The sequence below is a fragment of the Gamsiella multidivaricata genome (assembly GCF_025024155.1).
Source record: "Gamsiella multidivaricata strain RSA 2152 chromosome Unknown BC939scaffold_35, whole genome shotgun sequence".
Classification (NCBI taxonomy): domain Eukaryota; kingdom Fungi; phylum Mortierellomycota; class Mortierellomycetes; order Mortierellales; family Mortierellaceae; genus Gamsiella; species Gamsiella multidivaricata.
This window is the reverse complement of record NW_026251743.1, coordinates 302,425-315,093: the sequence shown is the minus strand read 5'-3', so window position 1 is coordinate 315,093 and position 12,669 is coordinate 302,425. Positions and strand designations below refer to the sequence as shown.

Genomic DNA, 12,669 nt, shown 5'->3' with positions numbered 1-12,669 from the left:
AGGTAGGTTGGTTGAAGACCGTACAGAAGCACCGCACTCAACTTGACCACACTTGTGCTTCCTCGTGCTCGCTCCTTCGGTGGAGGCACTTGCTATGTCTTCAGTGGCGCCGCTGTCACCGTCTCTTATAAGTGCGGTAAATCACCGCCTCCTGCACCCTCTGACTTAGGGCTGCCACTTACCTGAAGAGCTCCTGGAGACATCGAAGGGTGATGTCGTCTGTCGGGTATAAGGAGTAAATATTGGCTTGTCTGAAAATACGAGTCAATGCTGTGGAGAAAAACTAATGGTGCGGGTGGCGTTGAAGTGGGGTTTGGGGCAAACGAAAAACAGATATATGTTGATGGACTCCTTTCGGAAATGCGGACGGGTCGTAAGGAAAAGTCATTGGAGGCGAGGCTGAAAGCGTGTGGGCATGACATATTGTTCTTTGCACTGTGGTTGACGAGTGAGGATACAATGTATCGCGCTTTTGAAGAGTGAGGAGCTGGAGACACTTTGACGGTCAGGCCTAATTGTACTAGCGTGCAGAGTGCTAGTGGGCATTCTCCTCTCCATCAGATGTATCGCTGTCGGTCTTGGTTACCGCGAACCGCCGACGCAGAGCGATGCTCTGCTGAGCATGCTGGGTATGCTGTGTATGCTGGGCTCGGGATTGCAGAGCATTCAGCCATTCAGGGTTGGGAATAAAAGTTAGGTTTGTATTGTAACATGGCTGTATAGGGAAAGAGCGAGAATGTGAAAAGAAGGTGTGTTGCGAGATGGGGAGTGAAGAGACGCGAAAAACTTTACAGGTGTCAACGTGCGCATACACTGCCAAGAATGCCAGCCTCTTTCGTTCCGGCAACCTTTTTGCTTGGCAAGCCTTAATAGATACGGAGATACAAGAGGACGGGATGTGTTCGACAGCCTGGCATATCCCCGGATATGATCGAAGACAGGACTAATGATCTATCCACGGACATGCTTGCTTATCCGAGTCTTTCTTTCTTTGAATTGTCGCGCTTCACGCTGCAGTGACTCCTCGAGATGACCATTTGGCGCATCTTCTGTCTCCCTCGATGGGAAGTATAGGGATAGGTCGCTTCAAGGTAAAATCACCTCCCTTCAATTGCCAATCAGCCCAGCGAAGAAACACAAAAGGCAAGGGAAATTTAGTTTAATAAGTTTGCTTGGTTTCAGCCCTGGGTTGCAGGACAATAATAGAACTTTAAAATAGGCCTTGCCACCTCCCTTGTTTCGTGTTGTCTCCTGTCTGTCCCGGGGCAGGCATGTCAGAGCCAGTCCCATCCATTCACATATTCATTCATAACTTCAACAGCGGTCAGCTCCGATAATGAAAAAGACAGACATCACAGACCATAGAAGAATAACAAGACAGCTATCGCCGAACAGGCAAAAGCGCAAACGGAGACAGCAGTCCTGGGCTCATCCTCTATGATGCTTCCGAAGTACAGAGCAAGACATAATAGGCTCCATGTGCAACGATGCAGCTGACCTCCGGCGCTCCACTCAAGCCCATGCATAGTATTAACAGCAGGTGTATGGGCCATAATAAAGCTATGTAGCTGCGTAAGGGATGATTGTCCTATTGAAGAGGTGTGCTTTGAAGAAAGAGTATCGACGTCCTCCTCAGCAGGATATTCTGTAATAAGCCTTACAGTGGAGTCTGTCTCATGGCGAAGCGCCCTCCTCAAGACGGAGCCTTTCTTACGGTTTGCAGGAACCGCATCGCGTTGCCGAGAAATGAAAGCCGGTTGTCGAAACATTTATTGACGGATGCAACGTTCCTGAGTGAATGAGTACAAATGCTGGTTGTAGATGTTGAATGCTCCCGTACTGCTACTCAGTCTCCCTCTTCGCCTTCTTTTCCTTCTTCTCTTTCTTCTCCTTTTTATCCTTCCTGTCCTTCCTCTCCTTCTTGATCTTCCTCTCCTCTGCGCTATCCATGTCCATGTGATCGCCCTTGCGCTTCTTACCTGGCACTGCTTCAGCTTTAACTTCCTCTTGCTCCTCCTCATCTGCCTCTTCTTCTGCCTTATCAATAGCAGTAGTCTCCTCGGTTTCAATCTCAGACTCGCCAGCCTCTGCAGCTTGCTCAGATTCTACTTCTGCTTCTGTCTCAATGCCTTCCTCTGCCTGCTGTACCCTCAACAACTCTTCTTCCTGCTCCCGCCGTCTCCTCTCTAAAGTCTTGGCCCAACGCGCTGCAAACTCCTTGCCGGACCCTGACAGCTTGGTGCCTGGTACCTGTGTTTCCGAGCCTGAGAACTGGAACCGCATTTTCAGTCCATCGGGCTGCTCTCGTTTGGGGATGGGCCTAGACAGAATCTCCTCTGCCAACGGCGCTCCTGACGGGATCGAGGGCTGGGCGAGCAATGCGAGATGACGACGAACACCTAGAGGTGCCTGAACAAGGCGACCACCCTTCGATGAGTCTGGGACAAGTGCGTGGAGGGCAAGCATCTCCCCGGCGAATCCTGACTCGGGCGAAATGGTCTGCAGCTGGTATTTTGTCGTAGTGGCAGAAGAGGAGTTGGAGAAGGCCTCCTTCTTTTTCAAAGATCCCAATGTCAAGGTCTCCTTTGAGGCTGACGATGATGGCGTTGATTCTGGAGGTAGAGTGAGGGACATAGTGCTGAGATCCTCATTGGAAATGCCCTCCGGTACGCGGATCAGCCAGAGCTCGTGCTTGGCGGTCTCGTCAACGTCAAAGACCGATGTCGTGTGTTTCTTGGCCTTGTACAACGAGAAGTCTTTAGGTGGTTTGTAATCCCTATTGCGGCGTCAAGGCAGAGTTGCAAACGTGTTGTCAGTTTCCATGTGCTATTTCCATCAACTGCTCGTAGTCCCAGTCAGTCAGTGTGCAATAGAGTTAAGTCGTCCAAAACTGCAGTATTCATTCTGTTGATAATAAAAACGTCGCACATACAGATTCTTGATAGCACCCTCGTCGCCGCTCGATTCGACATCGCTGTGGACTCTTTCTCTTGATTTTGGTGCCATGTGTTATAAGCAGAATAGGGAAGGTGGAGCGACGTTCGAAGTTTGAAGGGCATTCTTTTTTTTTTTTTGGCGGTCTGTTTATGTTTATGAGTGGTTTGTGACTGGTTATATGGGCCGGATTGATAACGTGATTCAATTGTCCCTAGCGCGTCTGGGATATAACGTCAATAGAAAATAGGTACTTTAAAAATATATCAACTAGTCTTCCTTTCGAACATGGACTTGATGCCATGCGAAACCCCATCTTCACTGCAGCTGGATGTCGAGATTCTGCGACAGGAGCGTATGTTCAAGGACTTGCATTGCTCGGCAGTTCGTCTCTCAGGCCTCGACTTGTAATAGTGTTAGCTTACTTCTACTTTTATTTGCCACCAAACCAAAGTGCTGACCCTGGAAGCAAAGCGTGAAGAGCTGTTGAAGCAGATCGAAGAGGAGGAACAGGGAGTTATTGATGGTAATCAAGCAATTGTTCTCTCAGGACTTGCTCATATGGACCGCTGGAATTACCATGCAAATAGTTCTCATGCCTTCCACCTTCTCCATCCACTGCGCTATGACTTAGACAAAGCCTTGATGTCCCCTCCATCAATTGTCAATGACGACAAGGGCCAGAAAAAGATGCAAGAAATTATCATGGCGTATCGACTGACTGGAATTACGATATTCAATGCGAACGAGATCGAGGACGATATGTGGTCAAAATATCGCATGGATGACTTTCCCGCTGCGCCCAAGGAAATTGGGATTCGTTTCGAGACATTCGCCAACGGTATGGACGAAGTGAGCTCAACTTCGTTTACATATGGAATCCAGAATCTACGACAAGAATTACCATCTCTAACCAACGCCTATTCACTCATTTGAACTTTCTAAAGCAAGTTACCACGAGCCATATTATGTGATGATTAGGAACAAGGAGATATCTAGACGCGTCGACAAGCAAGAGGGCCGGAACAATCAAAAAAGCAGGATCACTCTTCAGGTCTTCAACCATACCGTTCCTCACTGGGTTCCATTACGGGAGATTGAGAGGAAGTACCTTAACCGCGACATAACTGTAGGCTAAACGTCCCTCTACAGCAAACTTTTTCACCATATGCTTGGTAAAAGTTATATCCTCACATATTCTGGTTGAACCGTCTTCCCGGTGTGAATAGATGTTTATTCGGATAATATCTGAACATCTGCAAGAGATCGTTGGCGAAAGAGAAAGTAGTGTTCCATAAGAAAGCCAAAGGATATCGATTGCAATTGTCATTGACTGACCAGCCATCCAGGCCGTCAGTTGGTCCGTCTCTGTTGATGCTATGAATCTTGTGGAAAAATATCCACCGGTCTGGCCATTTGAAGGAAGGTCTCGTCCGCCGGGTTTACAGCACCATAAGTGTCGAATAAAACCTCAATCTAGGTTTCCTGACGTTCGCAACTGTCTGCTGTGCCACTCCGTTCTTTTATCCGCACTCGTCCTCGATTCGTTTGCATCATTCGTTTCATTCAACCATTCAAGCATCCCTCGACTCAATACTAATACTAATCAAGAGGCATCTATACACACCTGAATATGGGCTCCTTCACATATGGATATGCTATGGGTATGCATCATAAGAAGTTTTTTGAAAAAAAAAAAAAAAAAAAAAAAAAAGCCGCGCTCACCTTTTCTCACCGCGTATAAATATCTAGGCGAACTCCCTGGCGACAAACGGATTGTCACGCCTCCAATGCTTGGTGAAAAAATATCGCTCTCCCTCGGTCACACGTCCACCTTTGTCTTCATGGGTACCAAAGCCGAGATCTTAGAGTGGTTTAGGACTGTGGGACCCTCCAAGACTGTCCACACAGTCATCTTTTATGATCGACCAGCGCCTCCACTGGACATTGTCTTTGATCTCTTCTCTATCCCGAACCCAAATCTGACCTGGACACAATACTACCAGTCATTCTATCAATCGGACCCGACTCTGGAGCGCTACCGCCTTGAAATCCGACCGGAGCAGCCCAAGATTGATGCGGAGCTCGAACCACTGTACAGGATGTACGCCAAGAGCGGCGTCTGTCTCGGAGACATGGCCACGGCGTTGGAAATGAAATGGTCGCAACCGTCCACAAAGTCGTATCTGGATATGGTCAAGGAGGTCTTTATGGAGAGAGACGAGGCAAATGACCATGCACAGGAGGTGGCAACAGAAAGGAAGCGGATGGATGACGAAGGACAGCATATGGAGCTGGAGAATATTGTGGTCAGCATGCCTCCGGAGAACCGTCATTGAGGGCATCTCTAGACACTTTGTACTGTGCAGCTCAAGAAGTTTACTTAGCATGTTATATTGCGCAATGAGCTGTCCATGTGAGGCGCCGTGCCTATGAAAGTGGGTTCGATCTGATGTAAACATGTAATCCAAATTCTCTGAGTGGTATATTATATAATTGTACGAGTCCTGTTTGTGGAGAGATCACGTCGGCATGTCATCCAAGGATCCATCGAGCACGTTCCGCGAGTTTGTATCGAACTTGAGTTTCTTATGAGACTCCCTCACCTCCTTCAGGGCCTGATCAATAGGCTCGACTATATCAAACAGTAATGCACATCCCAAGTTAGCGGCAGTAATTAAAACTTGCTTTCCTGGCACAGCCATGCAATTTTGCTTACCATAGCCCACATCATCCACCCCGAGTCGCTTCATCAGCTGCTCTTCGAGCTGCATCATCTGCTTCATCTCTTCTAACGCCTTCCATTGATAGACACGTTTGACAGACCTCGATACCCTTGCCTTGAGCATCATACTGATCCATTCCGGTTGTGTTCCACCTCTGATCCTCGGAAACCTTGAGCCTTCTGAGGTGGTGACCTCTGTCAAAAACACGCCACCAAAGTTTTTAAATTTGCCACGCTGGTTCTTCATTTGCATCGGGTATTTAGCAGGAGGATAGTAATTGAGCTCAGAAGGGAAATCAAACAGTGCGGGCTTGAGTGGTATCCGATAGTAGGATGATGGGTCTTTGGCAATTGAGGACTGTGGCCGAGTGTCCCAGACCTGTTCATGTGCGCGCTTCAGACGTAGATAGCGCGACCTCTGCGTTTCTTTGCCAGCTTTAAAGCCGATGAGTTCATTCAGCTAGAATGCAAGCGCGAGACAACGTCCAGGTACAATGAGTCCTTGTTGCCCGTGCTTGTTGTATTACTTCAATCGATGAACCATAAGATCCTTCTTACATGATTAATGACTTCTTTGAGTCGCCCAGTTCGTCCATTAACAAGATCTCGCAGCTCGCTCCTAATCGCCATGTTCCCGTCTCTGGCTTGTTCCAGCTTGGCAAGTGTCGCTTCCGCTTCCCGTAAAAGATCGGCCGTCATCCGTGGACTGGTGCAATGACGATTAAACCTGAAGCGGTCGCGGATCAGCGCAAACAGATAGTTCCGCTTAATCTGTGGCAACGCGTCGCTAGAACCTGGCGGGCCATTGCCTTTGCGTGCTATGGGGCGGCGCCGTCGGCCTGGTTGATTCACGCACGAGGTCGGTAAAGCCTGGCAGGTCTTAAGGAGGCAGCGATAAAGCCCCAAGGTTGGGATCCTGTGGTCGGGATGTTTCCAGAATGGGAGCGCCATGTGAGTCCTGTGCGATCAGTTTGCCGGATGTCGAATGAGAACGAGGGTGAAGTTGTCGTTTGCGATAGATCAGCAAGGTGAAGAAGTGTGCTCGTTTTTGGTGATTAAATTAGTACCCTTAACCGCGGCCCTGACTTTCACGCGACAAAACATCACGCTCCTCTATCCCCTCTGCCCAACCTTCATCAGTCAACGCCATATACCATCAGTCTGCAAAAGAAACCCAATACATTCAAGATGATGACCCGGTAAAGACGCAGAACCTACTTCAACCAGTGGCCCAGAGTTAAGGATACGCAGCCCAGAGATGCGGGAGCCGGAGCAATGGCTCATGCTCAGGGTGAAACTTTCTATTGACACTAAAGGACTGACGGACGCCCGCGTTTTCTTTCGACATCGTGATATTGTAGACCGAGACTCACAATTAGCACCAAGGCACTGGTCTGCCAGGACAATGACCTGCGAGGAAACATCACTGTCGGTAAGCTTACTAGAGGGACACTGCTACCCTCTGTCCGCCTGCGGCTATGGAGATGTATCCTGATATCCTTCTGCTCTAACAACTTTATTAGGTGCTGGTAAGACCCAATTCGTAGAGGGAAAAGAAAGGAAGCCGCATTGGACATGAAATATCTCGACCAATGCAGCCAGAACAAGGACTATGGACTTTAAGCGCGGTACAGCACGACACCGCACTCGATATCCATTCGATTGACACTGGCCTTCCTTCATCTCTATACCGACTACAGGAACTGTACTCCACCCACAATGCAAAGTATGGGCGACAGGAGGATCGATCATATTCGGCAGTGGAAATATCGTGGAGGAAAATGCGGTCATCATCAATAGGTAGGCAAATGCAGACTGTATTGATAGAAATGGCCTACAGCATATTTAAGAACATCATCGGCCAATATCCATGGCGACTTATTTTCTCCAATAGAGGTCCAGACGCACTGATTATTGGCGATAACAACGTTTTTGAAGTCGGAAGTGGTAATAACTCGCGAACTTTCAGCTCCTCCCTGGCATGAAAGAACAAAACGAACGATACTGACAAGCGACAGTCCTCATTAACTTCCAACAGTGATGGAGGGTGCGAAGATGGGAAACCGCAACACGCTGGAGGTTCGATGTAAGGACTCTGTTTATGCGTTCATAATGTCTATTGTCTACTCTGCTTGTGCGGACTAAAACGTAGACTGAACATACGCTGCTTTCATGGTTGGCAATAGCACAAGTCAAAAGCGGGACATGGCTTGGCGATGACTGTGTGATCGGAACCGTATGCTCGACCCACGAGGGTGAAGTACTCGAGGACAAGACTGTAATCTATGGCGAAAACAACGAGCGTCGTATTTATTCCGGAGCCCGCACGGTATGTTTGGGGGGCTGAGGGGACATATCTTGTCCAAGAGACATAGCAGGTAATGCGAATCATTGTAGCTTTCGCACAACTGACATGCACTTTCCTTTTTTCCTTTTTTTCCTTTTTTTCCTTTTTTTTTTTTTCATCGCTTATAGAGTCAGAGCATTATTCACGCAAGACATCTGGAGTACCTAATGCAAACACTACCAAAATTCAACCACTCCCGGACATCTTCTTAAGAAAGGAGCCCCATCTACGCTGCGCTTTTCATGCAGTCGACATGTAAAACAGTAAAAACAAGATGAAAATGCTGTTTGCAGCTCCTTTAATATTCCTGCTATGATACACATGTAAAAGTTTTATTCGTACAGAGGTGCTGCGTTTCCATTATTGCGGCTGGATCGCAGATAAATAAAGCGGTTTTTTGTGCGGGGTATGCATCATCCGCCCCAGACCTTGGATCTAGCTGTGGTGGCTCTTGGCCTTGGCCTTGAGATCAAAATGCTCCTGCAGATGTTTCTTGAGTGCCGGCATATTCTTGAGCCTTTCTTTGCATTGGTTGCACTTCAAATCCAGTTTCAAAAGGGCCTCATAAGCGGCCATTTCCTTCGGCGTTGGTGAAAACGACCCCTTGGCCTTAATAGCGCTGATGACCTGCTCTGGTGTGACGAAAAATGCGGTGGTGAACGAGTTCCAGTGGTGCTTCTTTTTGAGCGCCTCGGAGCAAAAATCCTGTGAGATGACATGCATATGCAATCGCCTAATATCATTAAGAGCGTAACGTAGATACTGTTGTCAGAAGGTATTGTTATAGTCTGTATACACTGTGATATAACAACATGAGCCACAGAAGCAATTACTTGAGACTTGGTCTAACATGAAATCCCATCCTGAACTCGAGCACTGGGGATGTCTTCTTGACCCTGAATTGCATTGCAAAGTAATGCAGAATAAGTCGCTCTTCTTCGCCGCACAATGGCCAGTTCCATTCAGCTTGTGAGGTCGTACTTTTCCAATACCCAGCTCGCACGTTCCACTAACTGTTCCACGATGTTGACCCCTTCGGGGCCGGACAGCTCTGTGACCTTGTCAATGTCCCTCCTTGGCACCACCAGCAAATGCACTTTTGCCTGCAAATGAATCGACAATAAGATGGCTATCAATCATCACATGCCATGCCCTTTCTGTAACTTCCCTTCAGCGTTGGATAAAGGAATACCTTAGGATATGCATCCTTGAAAATGACGTGCTTATCATCGTGCCAATATGCGATGCTGGAGGGAATGGTCGATGGTTTAGCACAGTAACCGATAAAGACCCTCTCAAACGCTCGTCCCGGAGCAAATCGTTCTCCTTCACTGCCTTGACTGTCGACTCCCCTTTGTGATACCATGCTACTGATAGATGACTTTGGTGCGTCTACATCGTTCTCAACGCTGCTACTGCTCCTTTTCGCCTTGTTCACATGCCCCTGCAGTGTGTTAGTATTGTTGATTGGTGAGGGCGACTTGGATCGGGATCGCTTCTGGCCGCCGTCTTTTGATGTTTGTCCTGTCGTTGAAAAGTGCGGCGCCGATGCTGAGTATTGTTTGAAGTCGTGTAACGCTCCTTGCCCTAGACTGAGTGGCGGCCCGGACGCCGAGGATGATGTAGTATTTGTGTCTGAGAGCACTGGCACTTGGGCACTGGGGTCCTTGCGACCGAGGATGGTACTGACTATGGGCTCCACCAAGCTTGTTAGTCTCCGAGCACGAAATCCTCTATACGATTTCCACGGCATCAATGGCAAACATACAGAGATCAATGCGCCCATCCTTATGCCGAACCACTTCGTCGGGATTGATGAACTTGTCTTGCTTGCTGCTCATCTTGGCGCGTAAGATCGTGATTTGGATAGGGACAAAACGTGTCCTGGCATAAAAAAGTGGCATCTGGTGCTTGGGGGGGGGGGGGGGGGCAAAGTTACGAAGCAACCTGCAGGTGACTTTGAACAACACAGCGACTTAACCTTGGCCAACTTCAAACGCGCGACATATACACCCCAGTGTGGAACCACAAGTATTACCCTTCGCCACAGCTCTACAATGGTCAGCGGTGCTACCCCCTTTGATAAGCAAGAGTACTGGTCGCAACGATTCGATCGCGAAGCATCCTTCGAATGGCTCATGCCATGGACAGTGCTTGGGCCACACTTGTTGGCCCTTGACCTACTTCCAAGAGATCCCTCTGCAAGGATTCTGAACCTGGGCTGTGGCAACTCGGATTTGCCCCTGGACCTGTATCGAGCTGGATATCAGCATGTTACAAGCGTTGATTTTGTCGGATCCGTCGTCAACCGTATGAGAGAGCGATGCGAGCGAGCCATTGGATGGCCCTCGTCGCCCTCGTCACCTTCGGCCCGGGAATGCCCTCTTCAGTTCCTAGAGATGGACTGTCTGGACATGTCCGCCCTTCCCCAAGGATCGTTTCAGCTCTGTGTCGATAAGTCAACCTCGGATGCCATTTCATGTGGAGACGACGACGAGTGCACGAAGCTGAAGACTCTGTGCGAGCAGGTCGCAAGGGTAGTGGTGCAGCCGGGCGGGCTATGGTGTGTGATATCGTACTCTCGATTTCGACAATATGAATGGACCGAGGGCCTGGGACAGGGACTGTGGCGGACGGAAAGGATAGAGGAGGTCAAGGTTGAGCAGACGCGCCAGCAGCAGCAAAGGATCGACAACGCAGGAACACAGCCTGAAGCTGGGCATACGGTGCACGCACCGGACGTGTTCATGTACCTCTACATCAATCGGCGGCTGTAATACTTCTCATGGCCACATGGACAGGTCAATAAAGTGCCATTGAAGTCTTTGGCAGGAAGAACAAACATGTGCTACTGTGGATGAGGATGGTTGAGGTTTTGATTCGTGGTGTCTAGTCAGGAAAATGCCATACCCCTTGTGCACACCCATTCCTATGAGGACAAACCGAAGCGACTCATCGGCGCGGATGGTCAGCAGAACAAGCACTCAAAGAAGGGGCGGGAAGGTCTCCCTCACATGCAATGCGCATATATCCAATGCGATGTGGCAATATGCTACATTAACCCCATCACAAAACACATATGTCATTATGAATATGATGCTCCAAGTCGACGTGGCGAGGACTGTATAAAAGGCCCTTCATTGCCGGCATTGTCGCCCCATCAACGACCTTCTTCCTTTCCTACAACTTCTTCTCAAACATCTACACATTTACCACTCACCATTCACCATCCATCATGAACCCTTGCGGAAACAGCGTTTGCACCTGCGGCACTGGTTGTGGTAAGCACTTCATTGACCCTCTGTTCTTACTCTCGCTATAACGATACTCGGTCCATTGACCTCCTCACGCCCCCAAGCTCCTTTCTCTGTAATCGTGCGTCGTATACAATTGTCCGTATCGCCTGCTCTTTATCATTCCATTCTACATATTTGCCCCTCGCTTTGTTTTATCCTTCTGCTCGCGTCATATTTCATCATTTAACTCTTTCAAATCATTGTTCCCACGCCTGAAACAATTCCTGCCCATCCAAAACTGTCCTCTGCATGCCGTATTGATGCTCAAGGCTGTGGATCAAAGTGCCAGTGCGGCAAGAGTGAGGCCTCGTCATCGTCACCGTCCTCAACTGCTCCTTGCAACTGCAAGACGCAGTCTGGTACCAAGTGCACCTGCGCCGGCCAATGCGATTGTGCCAAGGGCCACGGCTGCGGATGTACCAGCTGTGAGTGCGAGGGATCCTCGGGCGCTGAGTGCAAGTGCGACAAGGACTGCAAGTGTGCCAAGAAGCAAGGATGCGGATGCAACTCAAAGTAGGTCTCGTCATCCATCCTGTGCATACTTACGACTACATTCTTAATACCATATAATTGCACGTTTACTCACCGCCTCGGATCCTCGTCGCTACATTCATCTGTCCAGAACTAGCGCCAACTGCACCTGTGCTGGCAAGTGCAACTGCCATAACGCCTAAATCATTAGACCATTCGATCGCGGCGGCCATATCCCTACGAACATGTTTTCTCCACCTCTCAGTGTGATTCTTCAACACCCATGACCTTTCGATGGTGGGTTCCTTTTAATGGCCCTTTTGTACAATTCTTTCTACTCGTAGTATGGGCGGATAAGTCGGTTGGATCATGGCTTCAGAGTGAATCCCAGATCTATATTGATACCGCAACACCTAGTCTATCGCGTAGTCATACTTTGTCATACTTTGCACTAAATAAATTTACAAAAGATGCAGCTCAATGCCTATGAATTTTTGCGCTCAATAGTCGTCATTGCAAGAATAGTGCTGTCGCTGCCATACCAGATCGGATACAACCCGTTTTTCCGCCCATAACTCCTCGCCGATGTACATCTTTGAAGAGCAACGCGTTTTACGACTTACGCGTCAAATTCGCGGTGGGAACATCGGTATTAAGGCGATGCGAGCAAACCCAGAATACTACTATCGCAAGATCCCTGAATCCCAGAGCGACGCGGTGAAGCATCGTCTGAATTGCGTGTACTCGCTGTTGCACAGCACGATCTGCGACATTTATATTGAATTTGGGCTTGGTAATCCGCTCAAGTTTTTCAAGTAGCCTAAGGCCATTAACTAGTCCCATTGCCGCACAAGCTACGATTTGGCTGTCGATAAGGCCCACCTAGCGCAGGTCAA

The 12,669-nt window shown here is 48.7% G+C and overlaps 8 protein-coding genes across 8 annotated transcripts; 5 read left to right on the top strand and 3 right to left on the bottom strand.

The window, feature by feature from the left end:
* Window positions 1-1,842: 1,842 nt before the first annotated feature.
* On the bottom strand, window positions 1,843-3,006 carry BC939DRAFT_503521 (uncharacterized protein; the record flags this gene model as incomplete). Its single annotated transcript, XM_051560416.1, has 2 exons — window positions 1,843-2,776; window positions 2,933-3,006. The coding sequence occupies 2 exons, from the start codon at window positions 3,004-3,006 to the stop codon at window positions 1,843-1,845; spliced, it is 1,008 nt and encodes a 335-aa protein (XP_051411940.1).
* A 208-nt stretch (window positions 3,007-3,214) lies between these two features.
* BC939DRAFT_170804 (Cenp-O kinetochore centromere component-domain-containing protein) lies at window positions 3,215-4,400 on the top strand. Its single transcript, XM_051550369.1, has 4 exons — window positions 3,215-3,460; window positions 3,569-3,775; window positions 3,882-4,063; window positions 4,164-4,400. Exons 2-4 carry the CDS (start codon window positions 3,580-3,582, stop codon window positions 4,230-4,232), a joined length of 447 nt encoding a protein of 148 aa, XP_051411939.1. The 5' UTR covers window positions 3,215-3,460; window positions 3,569-3,579; the 3' UTR covers window positions 4,233-4,400.
* A 167-nt stretch (window positions 4,401-4,567) lies between these two features.
* BC939DRAFT_503519 (uncharacterized protein) lies at window positions 4,568-5,273 on the top strand (the record flags this gene model as incomplete). Its single annotated transcript, XM_051560415.1, has 2 exons — window positions 4,568-4,598; window positions 4,687-5,273. The coding sequence occupies 2 exons, from the start codon at window positions 4,568-4,570 to the stop codon at window positions 5,271-5,273; spliced, it is 618 nt and encodes a 205-aa protein (XP_051411938.1).
* A 183-nt stretch (window positions 5,274-5,456) lies between these two features.
* Window positions 5,457-6,610, bottom strand: BC939DRAFT_503518 (uncharacterized protein; the record flags this gene model as incomplete). Its single annotated transcript, XM_051560414.1, has 3 exons — window positions 5,457-5,569; window positions 5,654-6,119; window positions 6,218-6,610. 3 exons carry the CDS (start codon window positions 6,608-6,610, stop codon window positions 5,457-5,459), a joined length of 972 nt encoding a protein of 323 aa, XP_051411937.1.
* A 159-nt stretch (window positions 6,611-6,769) lies between these two features.
* BC939DRAFT_170716 (trimeric LpxA-like protein) lies at window positions 6,770-8,330 on the top strand. The gene is made up of 8 exons (XM_051550367.1): window positions 6,770-6,858; window positions 7,021-7,091; window positions 7,183-7,188; window positions 7,360-7,459; window positions 7,554-7,606; window positions 7,698-7,745; window positions 7,846-7,988; window positions 8,135-8,330. Exons 1-8 carry the CDS (start codon window positions 6,848-6,850, stop codon window positions 8,216-8,218), a joined length of 516 nt encoding a protein of 171 aa, XP_051411936.1. The 5' UTR covers window positions 6,770-6,847; the 3' UTR covers window positions 8,219-8,330.
* A 23-nt stretch (window positions 8,331-8,353) lies between these two features.
* Window positions 8,354-9,929, bottom strand: BC939DRAFT_170801 (HIT-like domain-containing protein). Its single transcript, XM_051550368.1, has 4 exons — window positions 9,199-9,929; window positions 8,988-9,109; window positions 8,840-8,902; window positions 8,354-8,739 (listed from the first exon to the last, which is right to left on the bottom strand). The coding sequence occupies exons 1-4, from the start codon at window positions 9,790-9,792 to the stop codon at window positions 8,442-8,444; spliced, it is 1,077 nt and encodes a 358-aa protein (XP_051411935.1). The 5' UTR covers window positions 9,793-9,929; the 3' UTR covers window positions 8,354-8,441.
* On the top strand, window positions 9,920-11,176 carry BC939DRAFT_452631 (S-adenosyl-L-methionine-dependent methyltransferase). Its single transcript, XM_051555831.1, has one exon. The coding sequence runs from the start codon at window positions 10,064-10,066 to the stop codon at window positions 10,781-10,783; it is 720 nt and encodes a 239-aa protein (XP_051411934.1). The 5' UTR covers window positions 9,920-10,063; the 3' UTR covers window positions 10,784-11,176.
* Window positions 11,177-12,254, top strand: BC939DRAFT_452629 (uncharacterized protein). Its single transcript, XM_051555830.1, has 3 exons — window positions 11,177-11,287; window positions 11,572-11,815; window positions 11,925-12,254. Exons 1-3 carry the CDS (start codon window positions 11,242-11,244, stop codon window positions 11,974-11,976), a joined length of 342 nt encoding a protein of 113 aa, XP_051411933.1. The 5' UTR covers window positions 11,177-11,241; the 3' UTR covers window positions 11,977-12,254.
* The last annotated feature ends 415 nt before the right edge of the window (window positions 12,255-12,669 follow it).